General features: G+C 48.0%; 1 protein-coding gene across 5 annotated transcripts in view; it reads right to left on the bottom strand.

The window, feature by feature from the left end:
* The window catches only part of ACAP3 (ArfGAP with coiled-coil, ankyrin repeat and PH domains 3), a 99,096-nt gene that overhangs the window by 29,302 nt on the left and 42,537 nt on the right, over positions 1 to 27,257 (bottom strand). For 3 of the 5 annotated variants that reach the window (XM_074925113.1, XM_074925115.1, XM_074925119.1), the window contains exons 3-10: positions 23,777 to 23,896; positions 23,206 to 23,259; positions 10,763 to 10,821; positions 7,942 to 8,125; positions 4,413 to 4,457; positions 3,861 to 3,956; positions 3,452 to 3,526; positions 2,152 to 2,163 (exon numbers count right to left, since the gene is read on the bottom strand). In XM_074925113.1, coding sequence (XP_074781214.1) covers positions 2,152 to 2,163; positions 3,452 to 3,526; positions 3,861 to 3,956; positions 4,413 to 4,457; positions 7,942 to 8,125; positions 10,763 to 10,821; positions 23,206 to 23,259; positions 23,777 to 23,896 — 645 coding nt within the window. The remainder of the gene's footprint in view (positions 1 to 2,151; positions 2,164 to 3,451; positions 3,527 to 3,860; positions 3,957 to 4,412; positions 4,458 to 7,941; positions 8,126 to 10,762; positions 10,822 to 23,205; positions 23,260 to 23,776; positions 23,897 to 27,257) is intronic. The other 2 variants (XM_074925114.1, XM_074925118.1) reach the window with 1 other exon arrangement.

Below are 27,257 nucleotides of genomic sequence, written 5' to 3'. Positions count from 1 at the left end.
TTCAGTGCAGTGGAAGGATTCAGGAAGGCCAGGATCTGCAAGGGAGGGTTGGTTTAAACGTTATTACCATTACCCATTAGAAAGAATTCCTAGGCCTGCGTGTTCCAGCAGTAAGTTCTCCGAAATTTTTCTCCTAAGTGCTCCAACCTACACCAGGCCCTGTGCGTCTTTGTGCATCCATCTGAAGCAAATGAGCCCACATAAAAAAAAAAAAAACCACCATACAAACTCATTATGTGTGTGGTTTAAGACAGTTTAGTTCAACACACAAGAGAAATGTGGGAAGCTACAAGACTATTTCCTCAGCCTCTGCAGAAATGTATTCCCTACTGCAGTCCTTGCACGCGTGCATCCCACACACACTCAGAAGAAAGGCAGCCCCAGCCTTCATGCTGGGAGCTTTCTCCTCTCTCTTTGCACAACAAGAGGATAACTCAAATATTTATTGAGCCTCTTCCTTTTCCTCTTGCTGATTTTACTGGAATCCTTTTTGGATAAGTGAGCATTATTTTCATATGAAGGGTGAAGCTGCAATGGAGATCTTTAAGGTTTTGGAGCTGGGAAGGCAGAGAGGGCAGCAGTTAAAATGACAGCTTGAAATGATAGCTGTCCTAGGAATCTGCCCCAAAGGGAAGATGGGAAAAGGGCGGCAGAGGAAAAAGGCACCTAAATTACAGTATCAAACAGTCAAGATTTGTGCTGAGTTCTTCTCTCCTACCAAATTTATTTTAATTAAAACGATAACGAAACAAAATGCCACAGACCACTTCCTTACAAACTCAGCTCTCAGAAGGCTGCCCTCCATACCTCACAAAGCTGCCCAAAGACAATTCAATTCCCTGCCTCCGGAATCTGCACAGAACACTTCAAAATGCGTTATTTAAACTGGATTCCCTCTCTTTCTGCCATGCCTTAGCAGGCTGTTTGGGAAGACACTGTGTTGAGGAAAAAAAGGATACTTCTGCCACCACTCTCTCTAATTAAGCACATTTTTCAAGAGACCAGAGGGTATTCTGGGCTCAGCATAAAGACATATATCCAAATACGTGCTGTGCTCCCTTTGGAGATGCTCACCAGATGCAGAGTGCGATGCTCCATTGCAAAGGGGGGAGCAACATTGACTCGGAGCAGCTGAAAAGCAGAAGCTTTAAATCCTAAATTGCAGTAGGGATGTTCAGCTCTCTTACAAGCTCATGCACACAGAGAGCACCACTCTATGCATACGTATCCTGATGAAGAGTAATTGCTCGTGTTTCCTCTTGGAACCTGACCTCTGCTTCATTCCCTGCTAGTCCAGTTAGCAAAGCCACGTAAAGAGATTTAACTGAAATGCACTGCACTAGAGAGATTTTCCATGTTCCCTTGAATGAAGTCATCGCTCCAGCAGAGTCCCAGGGGAACTGAGAGTTCACAAATGGATTTACCCCTCCCTCAGAACACTTAACCGAAGGGAGCATATGCACATACTCACGGGGAATGTCTATCATTAGCTTTCAAATCTGGTTATGTTTCCATTTTATGGCTTATGACATTTTTGAGAGAGAGCATTAGAGAGAAAACAAAAGCCACTTAGACTCCTCCTGTTGAGAAATATTGATCTACACAAGTGCCTGCCAGATATGGACTCCTTAGCGATTCCTACTCAGGGCTTGGGTCATGAACAGTTATTTCTCAGGGCTCTCTGAAATCCCCTCTTACTGTGCCCACAGAGCGTGAGCACGTGTACGTGTAGATGTTTAAAGTCCACCAACACCCTCTGTTATGAGCCTGTAAAGCCAATTCACCTCCCCCCAGATCCATGCTCCTCAAAAGCTCCCAGGAGGCACCCGACATGCATTAAGCACCAGCCAAGTGCTGCTGCCACTGCAATACTGAACTCCGAGCCAAGACTGACCGTTATTCAGAGTGGGGGGGGAACTGAAATCTTATTTTAGCACAGGACTGAAAACAACTTTGATGAGGATGAAACCAAACTCACTTGAAATTGGGCTTTAAAATTACATCTCCAGTATTCAGGTTACAACACTAAGGCTATGGCAAGGTTTCTTTGTTTTCCTTTCAAAGGCAGAACTTAGTAAATATCCAGAGCAGCAAAGTGCTAATTCTGAGAAGCAAAGATGTCAGACGAAGGAAATACATGTGGGTACTCACCTGCAGGAGGGTCTGCAGGGGCAGGTCAGCAATCCATGAAGAAGAGAAGGAAAAGAAAAAAAAAAAAAAAAAAATTTGACTTTCTGCAAACCTTGGATTTGGAATCATTCCAAGATGAATGGTCTGGAAAATCAGAGCCCACTCACTAGAGACGCCTCCTTCCCGAAGGCTCTGACTTGTTTGATAATAAACCCTATTATCTTGCCAGCTCATGGTGGTTACACATAGTGGGTTACCATAGCTCGGCTGTAAACAACAGCTCTCTCAATCATGGCAGCTCTACTGCCTGCGTCCCCACAGACCTTCCCAAAGTTATGCTGCTCAAGGCTGTAGCCATGCCATGTCACAGGAGCTACGCAAGAATCATCTGGACTAAAGTTTGGACCAGACTTGCATGAAAGATGTTCACTGCAGCACACTCCTCTCTCCATAGCAGTAGAGAGTCCCACTCACTCTCTGCCACAATCCATCACTTCAGAGCAGTGTGAGCTCCCTATGAAGGCAGAAAAAGCTCTGCAGCAAGTCCTGCCTATGGGTAGCAAAGGAGTGCATCCACTCATTTGTCTGCTGGATGATTTAGCAGGGATTCTGGCCATCTGGCTGGGTTGGGCACGCAGACATGTTGCCATGCTGCTGCCTCACCATGGGGCAAGGCAGTGAGAGGCAGGGAGAGTGTCAGGAGGGACACACTAATACTGCAGAGCTGGAGATCACAGGGCTTGCCAGATAAAAGCCAGCTTGCTCAGCCAGAGGAAGGATGTGAGACTGGGGGAGAGAAAAGAAAGGGTGGGAGAGAAGTGCTCTAATCTCTCCCCAAAAGCAGTTCTGCTACACCGTCAAGTTGTTTTCACAGGCAATTGCGAACAACTACATCCACTCCTCTATCTCAGAGCCATTTACAGAACATGAACCTTTAAATCCTTCCACATCCTCAGGAGCAAAGAGGGAGACAAAGCGTAGATGGAAGGCTTGCTCTGAGGTAGGGCAGTGGCAGAGCTGGGTTGTTTTCAACCTCAGGGTGCCCCGACACATGGGGTCCTGTTTGTGTCCCTCTCCCTTGTGTACTCGGATGTGTCAGTAGCTGAATACTCGGCATTTGCTCAGCCCTACCTACTAGCCAGATCTCCCAGCATCCACAGGGTTATTACTCTCATCTCAGCAACTTGTGCTCCTACTGCTCCAGGCTCTGAAGGACTAACCCAGCAAGGCCCCTCACCAGATGCCAACTGCCAGCGTGATCCAGACACTCACACTGATGGAGAGAAGTGCTGCTTGCACCAAGCTGCACCCCAGGACTCACCCTTTGCTGTATCAGTGCATGCTTGTGCTCCATCTCCCTCTTCTCCACTGCAGAATCAATCACCAGCTGGTCCAGCTAAAGGCAGGGAGGAGAACACCAGGTATAAAAGTCAGTGAGGAAGTTTATGAGCCACTGCCCATCTCTGCTTCCCTGCTCTGGAATTACACCAGCCCCACCTAACACCGTAAGCCCCCCCTAAGAGGGGAGGAGGGCTGTGTTTGGATGTGCACCAAAAGTAACCACAGCTCTTGGCTGTCACCACGTAGTGCAGCATCGCTCCCCGACATCCAACAAGCACAATGCTCTGGCCACTCCCTGATGACCGAGTATGGTAGGAAAGAGGATGTCCCTTCAGGGTGAAGGGGTGCAAACAGGCAGATTGAGTCAACCCTGTTCCCTGCCCTCTCACCTCTGTGGCTAGTTTCTTCATGTAGGGATCCAGTTCATGGAGAAGACTGTAACCCTGCTGGAAAAAGGTGTACTGGGCATGCATGAAGGACAGCATCTGGGGAGGGAAACAACAGCAAGGTCAGAACAGGTTCTGGGACAGTGTGAAAAGTCCTTTTCCCTTATTACACACAAGCAAGTCTCTTCAAGGGCTAACCCTTTCCCTTCCCAAAGCAACCTATCCATCAGATGCCTTTCCCTCTTCTCCTTTCTTCCTCTCACAAATCCTTCCACACTGTCAGGTAACCCCTGTTGTGAGCACAACGCAGTAAAAACAGTGTCCTTCACCCCTGAAAGTCCCCTCCAGCTCTAGCCTGTGGAGTATCTTGCAGTATCTTGCTGGTCCTTCATTCTCCCCTCTGGTTGGCATACCTGCAGCCCCCAGAGAAGTCCCAGACAGTATCTCCAGGGCAGACCGAGGAGTCGGTATGTCGACCCATGCAACCTGAAATGGAGAGGGCTGCCTTTCATTGAGTCACTGAGAGCAGCCACAGAAAACACAGAGAGCCCTTACCGCATCCAGTATTTCAAACTTCTTCTTGGCCTGCAGGACGTTGATCTGTGAAGGAATCAAGATAAGACTCAGCATCAGCAGCATTAAGCAGTCCAGCACGGAGATCCAAGTGTGAACAACCCGCTGCAATACTGCTAGCAGCAAACCACAAACTATTCAAGGATGGTACCAGAACATTGGATTCTGAAAAGGCAGTTTCAGGTGGAATAAAAAGGAAAACAGCACAGATGCATTTTCTGACCTGGGCTGCTACTGATTAAGGTCACTGCTCGATGTACATCTGTACGTAGGCTGACAACAAACAGTGACCCCAGAGTGCGATTTGGTATCACACAAAGGAGATGTTTAATCTGTTGGGTCAAAGCTTTGATTCCTCTTAGCAGGCTGAGAGGTACCAGAGTAGTGTTACTTTTTTTTCCAGTAATCATAGTGAAGCCAGCCAGGATTGTGGTACCTGGGGGGGGCCTATGTTCTCAGTGTACACATCCTTTGCACCCCCATTTTTCTTGGAGAAAAGTGCATGGCTGACTGCTCCAGAGACCATCACATCCCTTCCACACAAAAGCAGTGGTAGATCAGGTTTTCCTGTGCCAGCCCTGATGTGCTTGGGCTCCTGGGGTGGAAGAAAAAGCCTTCCAGCACATTCAGGCTTACACCTCCTCCCTGGACAGGGAGAACCACAGTACCTCTTGCAGCAGCAAGACAGCACTGCTTTGGAAATGCACCCTGCCACTGCAGAAGGACCAGTCTGGAGCATTTACTGTGAGGATTTGAGAGCCTGGCCATTCCTCGAGTCCTCCAGCAGGTGCTTAGCAGAGTGGTTGCAGAAGCTCATCTTTGACACCTCATAGTTCACTGCCTACATCTTTGACCAGGAAAGTCCCACTTATAATCCCTACCATAAAACCCTGAGTATAATACAGCAAGGTGCTATGTCCTGATTCTTCCTCCCTCTGCCACTAGGAGAATGACTGCTAACCCCTACCCCATGCAATCGCACAGCTTTGCTTTGGTGTGAACAGTAATCTTTACCCTGAAAGGAAGAACAGGAAGACTGGAATAACCCAGAACTATGAGGTATGTAGGAGCAACAAAAAAGGTAGTAGCTGTTTCTGATGTTCATCATCCTACCAGTGAGACTACAACCGTCAGCATCTCTTGGAAATGAAGATGAAACTATTGCAAATCTCTTAACTGGGGACAAAGGCAAACTCTGAGACCTATTATGTTTCTCTGATACTCAGCCATGGATCTGGAAGTGAAAAATAGCCTTGAGATTTAAAAATAATTGTAAAAACAGATGGAAGAGGCTAAAAACGGACACAGGAGAATACAATTTCAGAAATCAAAAATGGAGAGCACACAGTTACATAAGAGCTTGTCCACAGAGTCCATGGGCTACACTGGGAAGTCTTACAAGTGCTGCAATTAGCACTGAAGAAACTGTCAAACGTAGCAGAAGGTTTCGCTGGGCTTCAGCTGTCAGTGTCACAAATAATGTGTTACCAGGACACAAAATTGGTTCCAGTGTGTTAATAACTCAGTCGTAAATGCAGCATCGGTTTGTACAGAAGCACTACACCTGCAGTAGCTGAACATAAAACTAGAAGTTACCAAGGAGCAGCTTGCTGGTGCCTGTCCCAGTTTGGCTTGGAACAGAGGAGTGACACGATCAGCCTCCCACTTCTGTACTGGGCAAACTGGTCAGCAGCTCCAGCAACATGGGAGGGGAGACAGTAGTTCAGTGGTATGGACATTCAGGGTCAGGAAAAGATCTCCTTTCAGATATAAAACAATAAAATGGTAACTCTCTTCACTAAATCATTAAATACCAAAGGATGCCTGGACAAGTTCACAACTATGCATTTCATAACTGACGGATTTGGCCTGGTACCTTGCAGTGGACCGACGGGGAAACCTCCCCCAGTACTGGGTCAGCACCTTAAAGGAACTCTTCGTCCGTGGGAGAGATGCAGGGAGCTTACTATAGTGTGACCTTGCCAGCAAATACAGTTGCATTCATGTCTAAATCCTAGATGCAAAAACCCGCAATCCTAAAGGAGGATCAATGACATGCATGATTTATACTTTAAGGGGAAAGCATTGCCTTTCCATCCACAGCTGCCAGAGCATGTGACATCACAAACTACTTCGGGATCAGACAGAACGTGTTGGCAGATGGTCTTAGTTCAGTGCTGCAGGGGTGACAGCTAGTGGAGACACACACAAATCAATATTAACACTGAATTTGTCTGCTTGCTATACCCACTGCCTGAAAGGGCAGACCTGACATGAAGCCTATGAATGATTCAAAGAAAAATCCATGACCATTCTCGGTGCAGTGAGTGTTTCTGCAGGAAATCTCCCACTGGGAAGAGAAATTCAGTGTATTTAATTTCTCTTACTGAAAAAAATAAAAATTAAGATTTCCCTCCTCAGGTACACTGCAGCATTTTAAGGAAGGAGAACGCACCACAGACATGAAGAGTCATGTCAATGCCATGCAAAGGCATAAGCACAGGTAAGTACACACTTCCACACAGACTCAGAGCATAATACAGGTTGGAGGGGACCTGCAGTTATCTGTCCAATTGCCTGGCCAAAGGAAGACTGACTTCAAAATTAGATGCAGCTGCTCAGAGCCTGGTCCTGTTGACTGTGAATCTCTTTGGGTCCCTGTTCCAGTGCTGCATAACTCTGAAAACTTTCTTGCCTTATATTCAACTGGAATTTCCACTGTTGCAACAGATGTAGGTACGTACCATGCACATGCATGAATGTACACACATCCATCCACCCAGATGCACATTTGCACACACACACACACATCCACCTGGAGTGTGAAGCACAAACACATGTGCACACGGATCCAGACATTTCCCTTAAGGACATGTCCTACATGTAGGAGCAGTTAGTGATCTGCAGAGAACACTTGACAGTGTTGTGTTTGGTCCCTCACTTTCAGCAGTTTCATGACACTGTTTCACCAGACTCTCTGGAGAGTTATAAAGATCAAACCAGCTAAGGACTGAGGAAAGAGCCTCCCCTCTCTTACACCACTTAAACCGACATCCTGTGACCATTTCAAGCAGACGTGATCAGCTACAGAACTCAGCCCCACCAGTGAAGGTCCTCTCATCCCAGCACAGCCTGCTCTTTCAGATAGACGGGCTGGATCATGCCAAAAGGCAGCTCAAAGAACCCTGGGACCCCCTGCAGTACCGGGCTTTGCTAAGCCAGACACAGGTTCACAGTGGTACAGCTACACCAGTGCCTGGACCAGAGCAAACCTCAGTGGTTTCATGTGCCATCACACCACTCTTAAGGACTCCCTGCCTCAGGGGGCAGAGGGCAAAACGTACAATGGATTAGTGATCCAGTAGCCTTTTGAACTCAGCTGTAAGACCCTATTTGCCCTCTCTCATCCTTCAACTTCTTCATTCCCTACAGTAGATTATTTAGCAGTTTGCCTGTGATGTCTTGTTCTGTACTGGGAAATCCAGCCAGAGCTGGGGGCACGGACACCAACCTGCAACACATAGTCTAGGGCCAGATGCCGGAAACACTTTCTGGTTATGGTCAAGGTGCCTGTTGCCTCCTCCACCTCATGGGGCTTGTGCCGAGGTGCCTGGGCATTCTTCACCAGCGAGATCTCCATGTCCTCTCGCACCTTGTCAAACTGCTTCTTGGTTTCCTTGAACTTCCGGACATCACTGGAACCCAAAGAAGATGAGGTGGTTACAAAGCAGACAGAATATTGCTAATACCCTAAAGCCAGTCCACAACTGCCGTTCATGTGCATCTCTAGCTGACTCTGTTTTGTCCGATTGTAAAGTCTAGGCATTTGACTATTCTTTTCCCCTTCTATAATAGGCACACATATGAAAATTTGCATTTGGAAATACATGATCCACAATATGAACTTTCAAAGTTTTATTTACGCCTAGAGACCTCACATGGGATCAGGGGCCTGCTTTGCAGGGGCAGGGGGGGATGCTATAACGACATAGTGACAGGCAGATTTTTGAGTTTGTTGGTTGTTTTTTTAATTAAATAGCGGGTGTCATTCAGGCAGGATTTTATTTCAGTGGTGTGACCACAAAGACAACAGCAATTCCTGCAGATCAGCTCTTAAAAGTGTCCCTGGTTCCTTAGGAGCTGAAAGCAGCTGTAACACAAACACTTATTTTCTGTTTAGGGGAGCTGTTCACCTCGATTATAAATTGTTATAACTTCAAGTAGTTAAAAACTGTTAGTAAATAAGTAGCATCCACTTATTCTTTGCCTTAGGGTAGACGAAGAGCCTCAGTTGAACATGACAGCCAGACAGTAAATGCTGAACTCTGCTCTGCAGCAAACTGTTTGAAGTTGCAGATATTTATGTATGGATCAACCTCTGGCCAAGAAAATCTACCATGGGCAGGTACAGTAAGGATAAATGAACACAGAGGTGACTGGATTACTGTCCTGGTGGTTGTTGCTTCTTCACATTGCCCTCAATGCTCAGGGCTGCTGAGTTACATGGCCAGATAGCTCCATTCACAGGGAAATACCAGGGTCACTTTTTGCATTTTGGGGTCACTCACAGCAAAGGGCTGTGGGGATTTCACACAGCTTTTGATCCAGCTTTGGAGAGAACAGCTTCTGTCCCAGTGGAAAGGAGCAGGAGCTCGAGGGCATGCGATACTGCTGGAAATTCTCAGCTAGCTCTAAGTCAGGCTGCAGCAGCACGACTGCAGCCTCAAGAGTTAGCTAGTGAAACCCTCCTCCTCAGCAAGGTCTGTGGCTTGGTAACATGCCAAGGTGGTCACAGAGCATTTGGCTACTGACAGCATGGGCTGGGCAAGCTGACCTCTTCTGTGTGTACCATGTAAATAAACCTGGCAACAACCTTCAGGGCTTGAGGACAGGGAGAGCAGGTTAGAGGGTAGATATTGTGTATGAACCACCACGCAAAGGCGCAGTTCCCACTGTTTCTTTGTTCCCATCATCAGCCAGGAAGGTGCAGATTGGCCCTAGGTGGATTATTCAAAATGGTCCCAAGCACAAAATTTCTCTTCCAACCAAGGGCAGGAGCAACACAAATATCACAGCCCCAGGGCCTGCAAGTGCAGAGCTTAAGCAGTACAAGTGCAAAAAAGAGTAAGTTGCAAAGATGCTGAAGGGAGGACAGACCCAAAATGAAGGTGAAATTCCCCCTTCTGACTGCCAGCCTTAAGCAGATTAAATCTGAGCTCATCAGAGAAATGATTACAGAGAAAGTGGGGGTAGGGGCAGTGCTAGGCAAGAAGATGAGCATGAGGAATAGGGGGGTCAGCTAGGGACCCCCTCCCTCCATCACACCACACAGCTGCTGCGGGATTCACAGCCAATTACCAGTTCCCATGGCAACCAGTTCCTGCTTAGCTCAAGGCCCCAGTTGCCTCTCCGACCTATATTCAGCTGACTGGGGAGCCCAGGCTGTGCTGGGTACCTGCCCTGGGGAAAAGAGGCACTCAGAGGAAACATGCTCATGCAGCGATGGCAGGGCCGGCCTGCTGAAAGCCCTCATCAAAGGTGCAGCCCCTCCACACCCAATGAACTCCCTGGGCCCAGCTCCTCTGCACCTCAGGCCTGCCACATGCGAGTTAACATCCTTAACATGCCATATTCTGCATTGCTCACAGCAAGGCATCATCAGCTTGCTTTCCATTAGCAAATAACTCTGAACCGGTGGTCAAGGTCCAGGCTAAGGCACAGTGATGTGCTGCTCCCTCCACACGAAGAAGGGCCCTCCTGTCTCTCATCTCCCAGACAGATGCTCAGGTTATTCCAGAAGAGCAGGGCTGCTATAATTTTGAGTGACTAAGCATGATGCGTGGGGAGCTAAGAACGCAATGATTCTGCTGGACCCCGAAGTCACTTGGCTGCAAAGTTTTTTCCTTCTGCCAGCATACACTGGTTTAAGCCACTAAGGAAACTCTGCATCGAACGTAAGAGAACATATGATGGCCCTGCTCTACAAGGTTCTGAACTCTGGGATGTGTTTGACCTAGAGGATCAGCTCTGCAGATGAACCAGAGTTCAGAATGATGCTCTGATCTGGACATATGCCTCATGTCCAGCTTTAACTACAAGCTGGGAACAGGATGAAGACATCTGGTTGACAACAGAGCAACCAAATGATAGCGTAGCATGACGACAGCAACAGCCATCACACAAACCAGACCCTTTCCTCTGCCCTTCCGTGTCTCTTCTGCTCCAAGTTTCAGTAGTTGTGCAGAGGCTGCAGTTCTGTTTCCAGTGCACCCAAGGCAGGTGCAATGGAAGTTCAAGAAGCTGAAGCCCAAACCGATAAGAGAAGTACTCACTCTTTCACAAAATTGTGCAGCTGCTGCCGAACTGACCTCTGAGCCTGGTCAAACAGGATCTGAAAGAAAAGAGAGGGAAAAGAATATAAAATATTTTTGCAACGTGGAAACATTGAAGAGTCAGAAAAATCTACAAATGCTCTCTCGGAGCTTCAGTGTGAGGGACTCAGCAACACTCCAGGGCTTAGTGGTGTCCATTACCTGATGGCTGTCATAATGGACAATAACTTTTTTCTGTAGCTGTAGCACTCCCTTACAAGCGCAGAATTCCTGCACTGCGGGTTCACAGCCTGTGCCAGGGCTCTGGATATCACAGAGACCTACGCCACCAACATGCTTCCATAAGAGGACTGTTTATAGGAGCTGTTGCCTTCACAGTCCCGATTTTGAACTCTCCGGAGTCTCCAATTTCTCATTTTGCCAGAGGAGGGCACCGTCACCTCAACACTACACCACCGAGACAGCAACACTCGCAGAAGGTACATCACAGCCAGCCACACGCGGATGAACACGGGTGAGAGGTCCAAGCATACAGCATAAAGAGAGACTTAGTTCTTACAAGTCTTTTAAATTTTACCCTCCTGTTTGTCTCTCACCAAAAAAAACGGTCCCAAGCCCATCACCCTCCGCCCATCTCACCTCCAGCCCTCCCCATCTTCTTTTAAGAGATGTTCTCCCCCCACGCTCTGCTGGTACCCAACAGCAGTGTCTGCTCAGCTCCCTCCCATCCATCTCCGACGGGCATGACTACAAATAACTCCGTATTTCAGACATGCAGGGGGATGACACAGCATTTTGGCTAACTGGGACCAGATGGGCAGAGGCTCCCAGATGACACAGTGACTACAGCAGGAAGTATACATCATCCCAGGGTTACAGAGAAAAGCCACTGGCCACGCTGCAGTTTGCAAGAGTGGCCCACAAAGAATGGACAGGGACCACATTTCATTCCACCACCAGGAACACAAGGCCTGGGCACTGGCCCAAAACCTAATGATGCCCCAAAACATCATAGCATTGGGGTCTGGCTTCACTACAGCTGTTGGGCATGAGTAACCCTGGCTCATGTGCTCTGATTTAACACTGTGTCCCGAGCAGCCAACTTAACCTAGAGAGGTCCCGGAACACTCAGTGGTAACTGTGTCTGTCTTCCTGAGGACGGAGTCACCAGGAGCAGCATTTCCCAGTCCAGCACTGGGCTTTGCTCTTCTCTCCTGAAACAGCCAAAGCCCTTTCAGGGGAGGCTGCCTGGGCCCACAGCCCCCGAGGGACTGTTCTCAACCAGGGAGTGAGGCTGACACAGGACTTTCTGAAGTCACCTTCTCTCCACAAGCAGACTGTACAAAGCCCTTCGGATTAAACCAGCTTTTTCCAGTTTGCCTTTTTTCCTCCTCCTCTTTGTGGCAAGCTTGGATTTCCAGTGGGAGTTTTTTTGGGCAGCTTCCCTTGACACCCCACCCACCATCTCTTCTCTTCTTTCTTGGCCACCTTCTCTCTGCTTTGCTGCACAGTTCAGGTAAGATCCAGAAGTAGTGAGCACCTCTCCAAGTCTCCTGACTTCTTCCAGGAGGCAGGAACAGTCATCTCAAACCATTACAGTGCAGAAGAGCTGGCGCTGCCTAAAGCAGCAGCTTTTTGTGAGGAGGTGGTGGATTAACCTTGTCTGGCTGCCAGGTGCCCACCAAGCCACTCTGTCACTACACCTCCTCAGCAAGATGGGGGGAAAAACTAAGTTGAAAAAGCTCAAGGGTTGAGATTAAGTACAGGGAGATTACTCACCAGTTACCATCACAGGCAAAACAGACTTGGGGAAGACTGATTTAATTAGTTGCCAATTAAAAATAGAGGATAGTAAGATACAAGAACAAAACTAAAGCATCTCCCCGTACTGGAGCACGATCAGCACGCCCAGGCTGAGCAGTGCTCTGTCCAGGACACCGAGATCTTGGCAGACACTGCAGAGATCCGACACGTGACACACACTCCGAGGTGGTCACAAGCTTTAACCTTCTCATGCCCCGTAGTAATCTACTAGCAAAACCACTCTGGTTCCCTCCTGACCCTTCTTTCTAGCAGCACCACTCATACAGGCGCAGACATCCTCCCTACCCAACATCTCCCGTTAGGAGAGAAGTAAGTCATGCTGCTGACACTACACAGGTGTGCTGCTCCGAAGAGAACGCAAAGCATTCCGCGTAGAAGCAGCAGCACTGGCTGCAGAGCCTCAAACACAGTCATTATGTGTATTGCTGCAGCCAAGGACAAAGCAAGAAACATGCCAGGACTAGCTGAGTATAAACAGCCACGAATGGCCTCTAAATATGAACAGATGCAAATCAAGGATGAAAGAAAGAAAGAAAATCCCAAGACCACCCAGTTTTGTGTTTTTACCAATGTAAATTATTTACTGCTCTTGGCATCCACTCGCTCTCTCCAATGGCACTCCACGAGGCATTGGCCTGTAACTCTCCCCACGTGATGTCTGGGCATGGACAACGCTTCCCTCCCCTCACGATGCCATGCAGGGATGGGCAAGCAGCAAGAAAACCACCTGGTTCCCACCTGCACCTACAGCTGGGAAATCTGCTGAGCACTTGCTACACAGGACAAACTGAGCCACATCCCAGGCCAGGCAGATCACCCCAGAAATAAGATACTGCCCCTGCCCTTCTGTGGTAGTCAGAAAAGCTCAGCACACCAGTGCCTGGCTGGGAAAAAGACCGATGCTTTGAACAGCACAAGTGAAGCGTTTACAGAAGGTCTCTGCCTGTAACAGGGAGGCAACATCCCAGCAGGTGCTTCCAGGCCTATGGGCAATTCTCCTGCCACAGCCTGGGCTTGTTCTCAAGCTGCCTAGGAAGAAGAATTAACTAAGGACTCAGGCCAGGTCTAAAAATCAGAGCTCATAAAACTGCTCCTTACTGAAACTGTTTACTGAGAGGGAACTGAACTCGTTGTAGTCACATAAGCAGTATTGCTATGCCTGTGGTGTGGGGACATTTCTATGTGGAATTTTAATTTGAATGTATCTGTACCAGAACAGGAAAACTGCACAAATGAGCAAGACAGGCCACATATATATATATATATCTATATATATCTCCACCTCCTGCTTTGTCAATACTCCTCTCCCCTGCCCTTGTTATTCATGCACTGAGCCCCACACCCCCGTGATGGTGCCCTTCCTTCCAGTCTGTACCAATTCATACAGCACAAGTCCGGGGCAGGGATTGCCAAGAGGTTTGGGAGGAAATAACAGGTAACAAATGTGCTTTTCCTGCCAGCAGCATCTCTGCTGAGAAGCATCCTATGACACCAGCATTACTTTTATTGCTTCCTCATTAATTTGGCCAGGCAAGATCACTGGGGGAATATCTTCAAGTGAATCCTCCATTCAATTTTCAATGCAAAACAAATAGAGTTTTAAGAGCTAGAGTTTCAAATATAAAATCATCCCTTGGCTTTTCCTCCTTTCCCAGACATACTTGGAACAAATCATTTGTTTTAAGATTTTCCAGACCAAATATCACCCCACCCTCTCTCTTAGCTTCCACCAAGACATGAGAAGTCCAGCCTATGACTCACACACATCTGTGCCCAAGGAGGGTCAGCATGAAAGAAGAGTTAACACAGCTCTCACCCAACACCAGCAAAAGGCTAGATCCTACATTTCACTTTCCCAGCATGGGCTTCTGAAGCAACAGGACAAATCCAAACCTGCGTTTGACATGGGGCTTAGGAATTTCATGCCCCCAAGAAATGAAAGCAAGTCCAGCAGCCCAGGATGTTATTCCTGGAACTGCAAGCCTAAAATCAAGACGCAAGACATCAGAGATCCAAAGGGATGCCATTGCTACAGCGCTCCCACACAACTCCCTGCAGAGCTTACAAGAAAAGCGGAGATCCCACCAGGCTCCAAAGCAAAGTAGAAGCTGAATAGAAGTGAGATTGCCTGGCTGGAACTGCTTCTCTCAGCACTTACATGCATGAAGTTCAGAAGCAGGACATCACAGCTGCACATGTGAATAGTGCTTGAGGTGAGATTAAAGGCAGACAACAGCATTTGCGGTGGGAATTTATCAGGGAGCAGCAGAGGCCATTGCACCAGGAGCTGAGGAGGGGTAATGCAGCTGGCAGAGGCAGGGGCCTCACCAGCCAACACTCCACTCCACCACAGCAAGAAAGCAGGGCAGGTTCAGAGAGTGTGGCTGGATTCAACCAAGAGCCAAAATCACCAGGTAAGTTCACAGCAATGAGGCAGGTCCAAGTCTAAGCTGGGTAGTCAGTCCACAAATCCAGGTCTGGCCTAGAGATTACCAAGCAGACCCATGGTGACAAGGCAAGGCTAGTATCAAGCCAGAAAAATCAGCCTGTAAGTTGGAATCACCAGGGTCTGTAACTGGGTATGGCTGAGCTGAAGGCCTGTGCTCACACAGCTCAAACTGAGACTCAAGGCCCCAGGCAGAGCTTAAATGGATGGAGGGTGTGGATGGAGGCCCCAGGTGAAGTTGGCCAAGGCCGTTAAGGTCTATTAGTGCACTGAGAGCCATAGCCCACGATGAGATCAAGATCAATAAGTGAATCAGCCACTCCCCTGCAACAACTGGCCCCAGCTGATGAGAGGGAGGGTGTGGAGCTTCCTCTGCAGCTGCCGGACATACGGACAAAGGCAGCTCTCCCTTCTCCAGCTGTGCCAAGTCACCACCCCAGCCACGGCGCTCATGAGCTGGATGAGTCACATCTCGGTGCTTATCTCCCTCACGGTCAGTCTGGAGGCCTCGTTCTCACCAACATCCCCCAGAAACAGTTTGGGGACTGGTTTATGTTGTATTTAAATGAGGGCTGGTTGTCTGGTGGCCTGGGAATCAGAGCGTGATCCTTTTATCTGGTCTTGGGAATCCTGTCCCCTCAGCAGTCTCCCAAAGCGAGGGCACAGCAGCGTGTCTCAGAGACGGGGGCCGCTCCAGCCAGGCTGGCCTGGCAGGGTCAGCCACAGGGCTCCCAGATGGGATTCCATCAGCTACCTCTGAGCATCTGCTGGGGAACAAAAGGGACACCCCCTCCCCAGCCTGCAGAAGGTGATCATCTATAATCTTTACATCAGGCACCCTGTTCCCCAAGGATGGCCCGTTCTGCCAATAAACCCCTCGTGCTGATCAAACACGGCCCTGTTAGGAGTGCAGTGGCTTTGGCAGACTGTCCTGGCCTCTCCACCTCTTCTCTTCAACCACCTGTCCTGCTGCAGAGCTGCAAAGAAGTTTTCCAAGACCTGGGTGCTTTCTTTATTCTATGCCACGTCTATCCAAGCTGAGGGTGTGCCTGACAAAGCTTTGGAAAGAGCGTGTAAATACCGCTGCAGCTGTTCAAATAACAAAATAAAACTCAATGATGACAGCATGCTGTACACTTTTCCCTGATTTCATGTTCCTGCAGTTTACTTCTCTTTCATTGCAGCTTCTAGCAGCTGAACATAGTAACCTAACGGGCAGGAGGGCTGGGCAGAATTCAAGCATCCTTTGTTTGGTAGGGGATGTTAAATGACTTTTATTCACGTCTGTCTATATGATTTGGTCCCGCATCTCTCGAGCGGTCACCCACCACAGAAATGCCACCCATGAACAGAATTCCACCTGCGATACCTTTATAATACAGCTCACTTAAGGATCTGTGCTCTGGAAAACAAGCCAACCACACTACTTCTGTTACACGTGTTGGATGTCAGCACAGTCTAAGCCTAACTTCTGAACCAAGCTCAAGTTGAGTCTCTCACAAAAAGCTCAGGAGCTCCAGTTTGTGCTTAAGTCAAAGGACATTTGTTCCTGTCCCTTACATATTGTTGAAGCCGCTTCTCTCCCCTAACCAGAAGGCAGGTGTGGCTTCCCTCCCACAAGCAGACATCCTAAAATATTCTAGAGACTGACAAAAACCTCATCCTTCTGAAACCTGGAATGCAGCACCGAGCTCAGATTAACTGCTAGGCTGCTATCGAACTTCAAGAGCAGCAGGTCACTGAAGTCTTTTGGACTAGTATAATGTCATTTCACTAGGACACAATGGCAAAACCTGTGAAGCCATGAGATGACAGAAAGCATCTCCCCTGTCAGATGGTAATTCTGCACCCAGAAATTATCTCCCTTACTGTGGTAGCTGGATGCACCTGGACCTGTCCCAAGTGCTGTCAGAAAATGCAGGTGGTCCACCCAACCCTGTGGGGAACAGGCAGCTTGGAAGCACTTTCCACTTTCACTTCCCTCTTCCCTGCCCCTGAACTCCACCACTACCCTCCACCCATGACATCTGCCATCTGCCTCCCTGACTCATCACAGCTTGGGTGGCTTTTCTTCTTGTCAGCAGGAAATGCTTCCTGGCTCGCTCAGCATAGCTAAATCTCCCCTGCAAGCTGCTCCTGCTCCTGCCGGAGGATTCCTGTGACACAGTTACAGCGATTAACGGCAGACAGGAAAGCTTAGGACTTAACGAAGCTCAACACAGCGCTGTCTGGAGTAGCACTGATGAGGGCAATGTTAATGTTACATCTGCTGAGCTGGAAAATACCTGGTGCTGCTGAAGATGCACTTAAGGGACTCGGCGCTTTCACTTGCATCCTTTCACTTTTCTCATCTTTCTGATCACACAGAAAGAGGGAACTGCATGGGAAAGAGCCTTGACGTGTAAATGTGACAAGGTTGTGCTGCAGATCCTGGTATTTCCTTCCAAGGCATGTGCAGAGCAACAGGCTGGTGGGAAAACTGCCTCCCATTCTTTGACAGAGCCAGGGATTATTGCAGCCACACACTCACTGCCTCTTGCCCTCGTATAAACTGGAGCCTCCCCTTCCCTAGTTGTTTGGAAGTGGATGCTGACAGCTTTGAACTACCTATAAATTGTACATCTCTCACTCTGGACAGCACCAAGAGGTTGGCATGGAGCACAGCCAGTTGTGTCTGCTTTAAAGGTCTATGGAGAGCATCACCCTGCCTTCCCCAGCGCTGACTAGGTATGTGACTGCACTAGAAAGAATTGCACCTAAAAGCAGCTCAGGGAACTCTGACTTAATCAGAATTTGGGGGGAATAAAATCCACTTCAAGTCTAGGGTTTAACAGTCTTTGGCAACAGGGGAAAAACCCGTCAGCTTCTGCACTGCTGTAATTCCAAACACCATTGCCTAGTGTCACAGTGCAAATCCAATAGCCCATAATTATCAGCTACCACTCTAGAACTGACGGCAACTTCATGCTCCTTTACCTGTGGGGAAACCTTGTTACACTCATGTACTCAGATTCATCAGAATCTGTAAAAAGAGGGAAAGGTTGTTTTCTCACATACAATCATCTGGCAGATTGCTCTGCCTTTCAATCTGTTTCATGTTTTAGGGAGGGTGATAAGGAGGAAGGAAGGAGGCAAACAAACACACAGGTTTTGGAGCTGACAGCACAGCATCTGTCTGCAGACAAGCAAGGAGTGTTTCCAGTACAGAAGAGCTTGGCAAGACACAGTCAAAATTTCTTTACTCCAGTGTGGTATGTAGTGAGGAGGAGGGGTCACCGGGGAGACTTCAGGCCCTCGAGCAAAATTCCAGTTCATGCCACTCAGGCTCCTGTGAAAGGAAATGGTTTGCTCTGGGGAGTTGAGCAGTAAGGTTGCTGCAAGGCTCTGGCATCCCTGTCTGCCACCCGCTGCTCAGAGGTCTTGGAGAGGGAGCTGGAAACTTGTTTCTGTCATGGATCATGCACCTCTAACCAGCAGATGGAAGCTCTCCCGGCGAGGCGATGTGATACAGCATCCTCCCCACAGTGCAGCTGCACCCCGTGCTGCAGGACGGGGCACAGAGCGGGCAGAATGTCAGCTCGCCCTGTGCTGAGGCAAAGGCTCCTGCCAGGTAGGGGAGCAATAGAACAGTCCAAATAATGGGACAGATCGTCACATTTACTGGAGGGAACTGCTCTGGGACACTGAAGTGCTTACACAGTGAGGGGGAAGACCCCTCGCTCCCTCAGGAACTCATGTACAAGGGATTTTTCAGATTTCATTTTCACTCAGGGGCAGGAAGGGCAAGCTAACACTTCACAGGTGCCCAAGTGTCTCCATTTCACTGAATCCACTGGTACTTGGAGAACTAAACACCACTGAGATCCTGCCCCCCTGCCCTGTCTGTGTTTGGTAAAGAGCCAGTTACCCTAAACACTGTACTTTTACAAGGACTGGAAGTAACAGCTGATGATTTTAAATTCGTAGCACAACTGACAACTGCAGGACTCCTAGAGTCAATAGGGAAAGGTATTTTGCTTCTGGAACATGGGGAGGAGTCACAGTCGTGTCTCCTCAGGTATTTTCCTCTTGGATGAACTGAAATTTTGGATCTCGGATGCCTGAGGCTGGGGATCCTCATCCTTTGGATATCTAATATAGCATTAGCACAACTGGGAATCAGACCACTGAATCGCTGTTAGAAAAGTTGCGAAAAGGAATTCAGCAGACAGGATTGTTAGGAGAGGGAAATGACAGGCCCCTAAAGCAAAACGCAATATTCATCCAGACACAGAAGAGCCACCAAGAGAAATCCATGCACAGCATCCTGCCTTGGATCTGACTCGGAGGCGACGTGGCAGCCAGCAGCACCTTCGGCTTTTCTGCTGATGCTACTACCGACATCTGCAGCGATGCCTCAAGAGGTCAGCACCGTATCATCAGCAGGAACCTCTTTTTCAAGCCACTAAGCATACATTTCTGAACAGAACATCCTAGGAAGCCAATTGCCCGAGACAAGACATTGGAAGGCCGTTTTCCCTAGAGCAGCAACCAAAATCCGCCTCTGAGCTAAGCAGTGGGCATGTCACAGAAACACATCCTCTGGGGCTGCTAGGGCAGTGCCATTCTTCAGCTCACTGCTCAAATCAAACACAACCAGCTAGAGACATTAGTTCCTTGACCTCCATCATCATTACCTACTTCAGTTTGTGTGAGGCATCTAACCTCTCCTGTCTCCCCTACACAGCCATCCCCAGTAAAGCAGCTACCCAAGCAAGCCATTTTAGCCAGTCAACACAACCAAAGCCAGGAGCCCAAACTTCTTAAATACTTAAGGGGGAGAGGCAGTCACCTCCAGAGTACCATTCAGGGAAGCCCTGGACCCAGCTTCATGAACCTTTTCAACCAGCACAAGGTAGCACTGCTCAAGAGTTCGCTTTGTTTATGTGGTTGCACTGTGAAAAGGTTTTAACTAGCTAAAAACCTGGCTGGTCTGGACCCAGACCAGTGCCCTCTGCAGCTGTGTGACCCCCTGAGCCAGCACTAGGGCAGGATGAAAAGGATGCTGGAAAGAGTTAGAAAAGGAGAGAAGGCAGGACTGGCCCTCTCTATGGTATGGCTCGTCTGTGCTGGTTGGAAGAGGTCATGAAACTGCTTAGGCTAAAGCAATTCCTGAGGGAAGCCAGTCTCCTAACTGGGAGCTAACCCAGAAGGTGCAAGTGCTTTCTCCTCCTTGGTTCTGCAAGGGCCAAGCAGCTTTATAATCTGGTTGGTTTGCTTTCTCTCCCCAAAGCAAAGCAAGAAGCACAGATCTGAATGGGGAAAGGACGACGCAGAATTGCTCCCCGCACTGTTTGCTAAGCAGCTTCTTGACCGTGGTTGAAATTCTCCACAGACATTGCTCCCCACGGAGCAGTGCTGCTCTCTCAAATTCAAACTCTCTTTACTCAAATTTCACTCTCAGAGAGGGGGCCAACACTGTTTCCAGTTATATCAGTGTAATCTCCTAGAAGTCTGTGTGGTTTAACAGAATTTGAATCCCAGCACCTTCAATCTCAGTATTAAACCTCTCCTTTTCTCATTCTGTCTGTCTATGCTTTCTTGGTTTCATCCCTTTCAGTTTGGGCAAAAATTCTATTATCTGAGGTGTTGATTCATCTTTCTGACAAACCCGGCACAAATTAGCAGAGTTTCTGTTAGTCGTTAGTCTGTATGTCCTTCCAACAGTCCCTCAGAGACAGAAAAGCACTTGAAATGCTTTTTGCAGATATGGATGCTGAAACATAAATATACAACAGTCCAGATCCATAAAGGTATTGAGGTTCTAACTTCTACGCATGCTTTGACGTGAGTAAGGCATTAGCCCAAATGCATGTGGCTAAGAGCAGAAAAAAAGGCAGAGGACACCGACTCCAGCTGTTCTGAACTTAACTCTCTCTTTTGTCATCTGTCCTCTAAGGCTGCTTTGACATTTTTCCTCCTTGTGCATTAAAAGGAAGGTGGGAATACTCTGGAGCTCAGTGTGTTCATCTTCTACGTTCAAGCGAGTTTCATGCTTGGATTTTGCTGAACTAGAATCAGGACATTTCCAGGCCCCGTGCTCTAGCAATAAAATCATAGACCAAGCTTTTCCAACCGATTTTTTGGGGATATTTTCCCTTCTTTTTAAGTTGTTCCAGTTGTACATACTGTCCTGGCCACATTCCTAGAGTATGCACTGACAACTGTTTCATAGTTAAGATCCTCAGACCCGGATGAGCCAAGATACACATACACACACACGCACAGGCACACACAAAGGAGACAGCAGAAGGCACTAAAAATAACTCAGCTAATTGAACAGCCGTCGGACTCAAGATGCAGCAGTCATTCCAAAGCCATTTCCTGGAGAGGGACTCACAACTGCTGTGCACCAAGGGAGGAGGGTGCTCTCCAAAGCAGGGGGGGGGGGAGGATTTAAGCACATTTCCCCTTGTGCACGCAGGCGGTGGTAGGGAAATACAACCCCTGAGTCACACGGAGAGGGGAGCTCGCCCCTGCTGAACAGGGTGGGGTGCATGGGAAGGGTTATACCACATCACTTGGGGATTTGACAGGTCTGGGAAGGGTCCTCCTGCTTATTAGTTGGCTGAGGCAAGAGCAATCCCAGAAGTGCCACTTTTGGCAGAGCCTGGGGATCCAGGGGAAGCTGCACAGCTGGCGTTGTGGAGCTTGTGGACAGCATTTTGCATCTAGAGGTTTCTGGCTGGGACTGCTTCCTCACGGCTGGGCTGCACGCACTCCTCAGCCCAGCTCCTATCAGTGCAGCTGCAACGTGATCCCTGGAATGAAGGAGTAGCTTCTCAGGGGTTCATATGCTCCTTGGCAGAAAGGCTTTACGTTTTCACAGGGAATGTGAGCAGCAACAGAAGATCAGGGTTTGACTTTCTCTGCTTTGACACAAACACAGCTTTTCTCTGATGCTCACACTGGTTTATTCACTCTCCCCCCACCAACACCATCGTACAGCTGTTTGACTGTTCCCAAACACTAACAGTCCTAGGAGAGCTGTATGTACACTGCCTCTTTTCCCTACCAGCTTTTACTAGGAAACAGTCTTCCCACCTGCTTCATGAAAAAATTAAATGGCCTTGATGCAGCTTCTTCTCCAGCTGCATGTGGTTAACTTACATCCCAAAAGCAAACATCGTGCCTAATGTACTTTGACAGGGGCATCGCGGTATAAAAATGGGTCAGTCCAGTGCTGACACCCTGAAGCCTCCTTCACTTCAGAGCACTTGTGCTTTAAGCTCCTACCGAGCTACAGACTTAAAATTGTGGGTCTGGCAAAGAGTCACCAAGCATGAACCACCTTCCTTGTCTACAAGGTTTAGAGATGCCATATTTAGGATGGAGAAAGGGCAGATTCTAACTCCTTGGGCTCGGGTAGTGAGATACAGCCAGCTCAGGACAATAGCCATTGTCTGGGCACTTCCCTCTTTTCATCTCAGTGTAGCATTAATCTGTCCTGTGTTATCCTTGGAGCTGCACACAACTCCCCGAACAACGCAGTCCTTTCGGTTTGATCTATTCACAGCCTTGCTAGGGTCCTAATGTCACAAATCTGAATGCCAAGCTTCAGAGTGCATTCCAAATCTGCAGCAACAAGGTTATACATGCAAACTGGTAACAGCCAGAGTCCTGAGTTGTCAGAGCTCCTCAGGACCCTGTCTGTCCCCACTACAAAATCCTCTGCTATCCAAAACAAAGAACAAGGCATCTGGAGTGCAGGACTTTTGTAAACTCTCCACTTCCTTTGATGAAGGGGTCTCTAACCTCACCCTTCTACATATTCGTTGTGCATCTCTGATCCGAGGTGAGCCACAAGGCACCTGTGCAACAGTACATACCCTTTTACCTAGTGGTACCTCCTCTGCAAGCCTGTGGAAATCCCATTTCCTGGCGTACATGATGTATCAGGAGTGATCACTGTGAGCACGCAGACTCACAGCTCAATACTGTTGCAAGAGGCAACAATAACTCCAAGCCCTTTCCTGCTCTCACAGTACACAAGGTGCAGGAACTGGAACCTGAAAGACTTCACGGACCCCACCTTTGTGTAGTGTCAACTCAGCCAAACACAGACCATTACTCAGTGTCTTGAGAAAGAGGTTGCCATCAGCATACAAAAAGACAAGAGGAAGCAGCATCTTACCATGTGATAGTTAATCATTTCCTGCAGACTATCTCCAAATTTGTCGAGGCACTCCTGAAAAATAAGGTAAAGAGAACTGGCAGTGAGTAGAAGCAGCTGCCCTTCATTCCCAGGGGTTCAACAGCTGAGAGACACTCTCATCAAGCAACTGAAGAGCTGCTCTGCCATTTGGCAAGAAGGCATTCCAAAAATGTCTGACACTGAAGCCATAGGCTCCCTGTGCTTTCCACTTTAGTGCCAAAATCAGCACGTCAGTTCTTGCTTGTGCAGGCTGGTTACCCGCGCTTCCTAAATAACTGATGCTTACTGACCTAGATTCCAACAACCTTGCCAGCACTGTGGCTTCTTAAAAGTCCAGCTCTCCCTGAAAACTATGAATCAATCGCAGTCTGACCTTCCCGCATTGCATTATCAAGCGGTCTCTACATTCCTCCAAAAATAAAATCTCATGCTAAGTGGCTACTTAAACAGTACAAGGATCTTGGGCATACGGTCCATTCACAGCATCAGGAAGCTGAACACTCCCCAAGCCCTCGCTGTGTCCCATGCTCCATCCCACAGGATGACTTACCGAAATCATTTCATCCTTCTTGCACTGCTGCGACAGGTCCCGGACTCCGCTGACAAAGTGCTTGTTGGTGGTGATGTAGGCTTTGCCTGCTTCAATCATCCCACTGCATAGCTTTACCAGCTGCACGAGGAGAGAGGTGTGAGCAGACAGGCAGCTGATCACATCAGAATGAATTGCAAACAGGCTGGTTTTAATCTGCACCAACACTACGGCCCGAGAGCTTTAGAACAGGATGGCATTCATGTTCTTGGTGTGGCTGCGTCCCTCACTGCACGTGGCAGGAGCAATGATGCAAATTGTACTTCTCAGGGTTTGTCATGCTGTCGGCATTTCCCTCGTTATCCCCTGAGGACAGATGAACCCGGGCAGCCCTTTTTTTTTCAGTGGGTTTCTAACTGTTCACTCTATGGTGAGGCTTCAGGACTGCAATAAAATGGACCTCATCACACAGATTGACTGGGGAGGGGTAAGGCTCCTTGGTGCTGGGTGGAAGGGATAAACTGTGTGGAATCTCCCTGCTGGGAGCACGCTGCTCTTTGGGACTGTCGATCCTCTGAGCCCAGCTAGCCGCTCTGTGCACTTGTAGAGACTTCTCTTGTTCTTACCTTGGGATGAAGGGGAGCCAGCATTCACCAGCCTGACATTTTTGTATCGTGTGTTCCTTAAACCAACTGAGCAGGACTGCTTAAGCCAAGTCTGCTGTGTGCAGGCAGTGAAAATCAATGTTCCCTCACACACAGGTTAAATCATTAAGACTACAGATAACTATGAATCAACTCCCCCAATTCTGCAGACCAAGGAAACTTTGCTGGTGCACTGTGAGGGATTACAGAACGTATCTCTGGACTGCCTGTGACTTAGCACAGCCTTTCTGATGGACCTGGAAAGAGCTTTGACTGGAGAAACGTTAACAACTTTAAGCAAGCTACACACACTGATTCTCATCAGCAGCCTTGTTATAGTGAAGTTACCAGTGAAGTTAACTGGAACTTGCAGTAAAATTGAGTAGTTTCCTCACTTAGGGATTAGTTTTCTGCAGCAAAAGGATACATCTCTACACAGGCTTTATTAACTTTTGATAATTAAACAGGGAACAGTCACAGACTTGCTAGCTACAGCAAAACTGCCTTAGCACGCCTGGAACTGGCTGTAAAGACCAGCATTAGCCAGAATTCCTGGCCATTAGCCTATCTCTTTTCAGCCAAAGCTCCTTGTAAAAGGTTATGTTAAGATAAATCCATAAACCAAAGACCCAAGAGATTCGCAACAGTAACGGCTGGCCACTAAGCAGAATTTTTTATTTTTTTGTTTTGTTTGGTTTTGTTTTAAATCATCACTGTTCTAGGCTGTTTAACCAAGTGAAAAACTTTACCTGCTGATAATGAACGACGCTTGGAACTGAAGTTTCCCATCCTTAAAATCCAGGAGCTTTTTAGGGATATTGATCTTACTAATGAAAATTAGAAATCTTTAGAAAGATTTAGAAATCTTTCCCTGTCAACCAGCCTCACCTGGCTGGGCATGAGTGCATCTCAAGTTTGACTTGAGGTCAGAACCCCATGGTGTGCTGGTTTGGGGCCTGGTGCTTGTTCTAATTATGCAGCCACAAGCCTTTGGGGTCTGATCCATACGCATGCATTGCAGGACAAGTTTACTTGCCTCTGTCTGCAGTTCTGTAAAAATATGAGTGTATTTGAATGTATAAATATATATATAGTCACATGTGGTATATCTGTGTATACACAGTTTATACAGTTTTCACTCTTTCACACTCACATTCTCTCCTGTCCACACAATTTGACAGAACAGCATTGGACGCTTGCAGACTTGTACTATCCCATCCAAGCCCAGAGAAGAAAAGCAAACAGATGCAGTTCCTGTCACATCTGGAGGCCAGACGTACACTAGGGCTTTGGACAGATCTTCTGGAAAGGAAATCCAGCCTGTTCTGCAACGTGGCGGTTTCTAGCATGCCTCTGTGCAAACCCTTGTGGCCAAGGCTGTGTTACAAGTAGCTGAAGGCCATTCAGCCCAAGCACACTCCCAAGGGGAGCAATGATGCCTCTGCAGATGGAGCACAGGGCAGAATGAAGGATATCTCTCTGAAACAGCAATCGAGCCCAAATATTTGGTGTTCCCTTGGATGAATCATTTACACTGCCCTTTACCTTCATTTTCAACAGGTATTAAAAACCTCATCATTTATAAACTAAGTGCTCAGGGGCACAGTAAAAGGCAGAGAAACAGCTAGTCCTTGCCAGCTTGCTGCTTTTTAAGAAGTACCCAGCTATTTGGGTACCACTGAACAACATTTACACCAAGCCGTAGGAAAGCTGCTGATTTACTAGAAATGAGGGTGATTCAATCTTTTCCAAAGTTACCCTCAGAGAAACTAATCCGAACTTCAGTGCTTTTCACATAGAAGCTCCAGCCTCGGTTGCCCTGCACCCAGGCCTGATAAGCCCGTTGCTGACAGTGACTGAGCCAGCATTTTGCACAACCAGTCGTCTCTGCAGCAGACAGGGGAGATGATGAATGCAAAGAGAATGAAATGTCCACCCACTTTGCACTACCAGAACATCACCCCATAACTGCTGCCAGGGGAAGACCCAAATTGCATGAGACTATTGTTTTAATGCAGTCCTCACCCAAAGGAGCTCAAATCAATTTGCAATAAAGCACTGAACAATAAAAAACTGAGAGTCCTGAACAGCTCTTGTGCTCCCAGCCCACCCTCCTCGCTCCAGGATTGTTCGTGGCACACCAAGTTGTCCAACTCCAAGGAACACTGACAGCAGTGGTGCTAGAATCAGAGCAAGTTTCACCCCAAGCTTTGTCTTTAGAGCCTCAGCTTAGAGAAAAACAGATGACCTAAATCCCTTTGCAGCTTTCACCAGTGAGACTAGTGAACTTGTGCACATAACCATTTCAAACAGCTTGATTAGTAAATAGGTTTTATAGGACACAGCTTTGCCTAGGGCTTGTGACTTCAACAAAGCCCATTTCTCCATCAAATGTAGGAGTTTTATCCCTTGCTAGCTTTGGGAAATCTCGCAGATAAAAAGCCAACAGCTCTTCTAGCTCTTCTTCATCATTTCTCTCTGTTCTCATTTAGAAACCTTGGCTGATGTCTCACACATTAAAAGGAGTAAGGGTGGAAAAGCCACCTTCCATCATAAAGCCCCTGACTTAGATCTAAACTACCAACAAGAATCACCAGCATAAATGCAAAATGGCAAAAATGGCCCCTGAGAGGATATTTCCAGTGTCAGATTATAGCTGTGGCACACAGCCTGGCCGAACATCAGACAGTGGCCACCATCATCAGTCTGAATCTGGCCCCTTGTTGATCTGCAAGTGTCTCCTTACACCCCTGAGCTGACACAGTGATGCCCACACTGCGTGGACATGTCATGGCTCCTACCCCACCAGCTTCATATCACAAGCCAGCTGGTGGAGAGGGGAAATAGCACCAAAATAA

The sequence above is a fragment of the Athene noctua genome, chromosome 22 (assembly GCF_965140245.1).
Source record: "Athene noctua chromosome 22, bAthNoc1.hap1.1, whole genome shotgun sequence".
Classification (NCBI taxonomy): Eukaryota; Metazoa; Chordata; class Aves; order Strigiformes; family Strigidae; genus Athene; species Athene noctua.
This window is presented reverse-complemented; position numbering and strand designations above follow the sequence as displayed.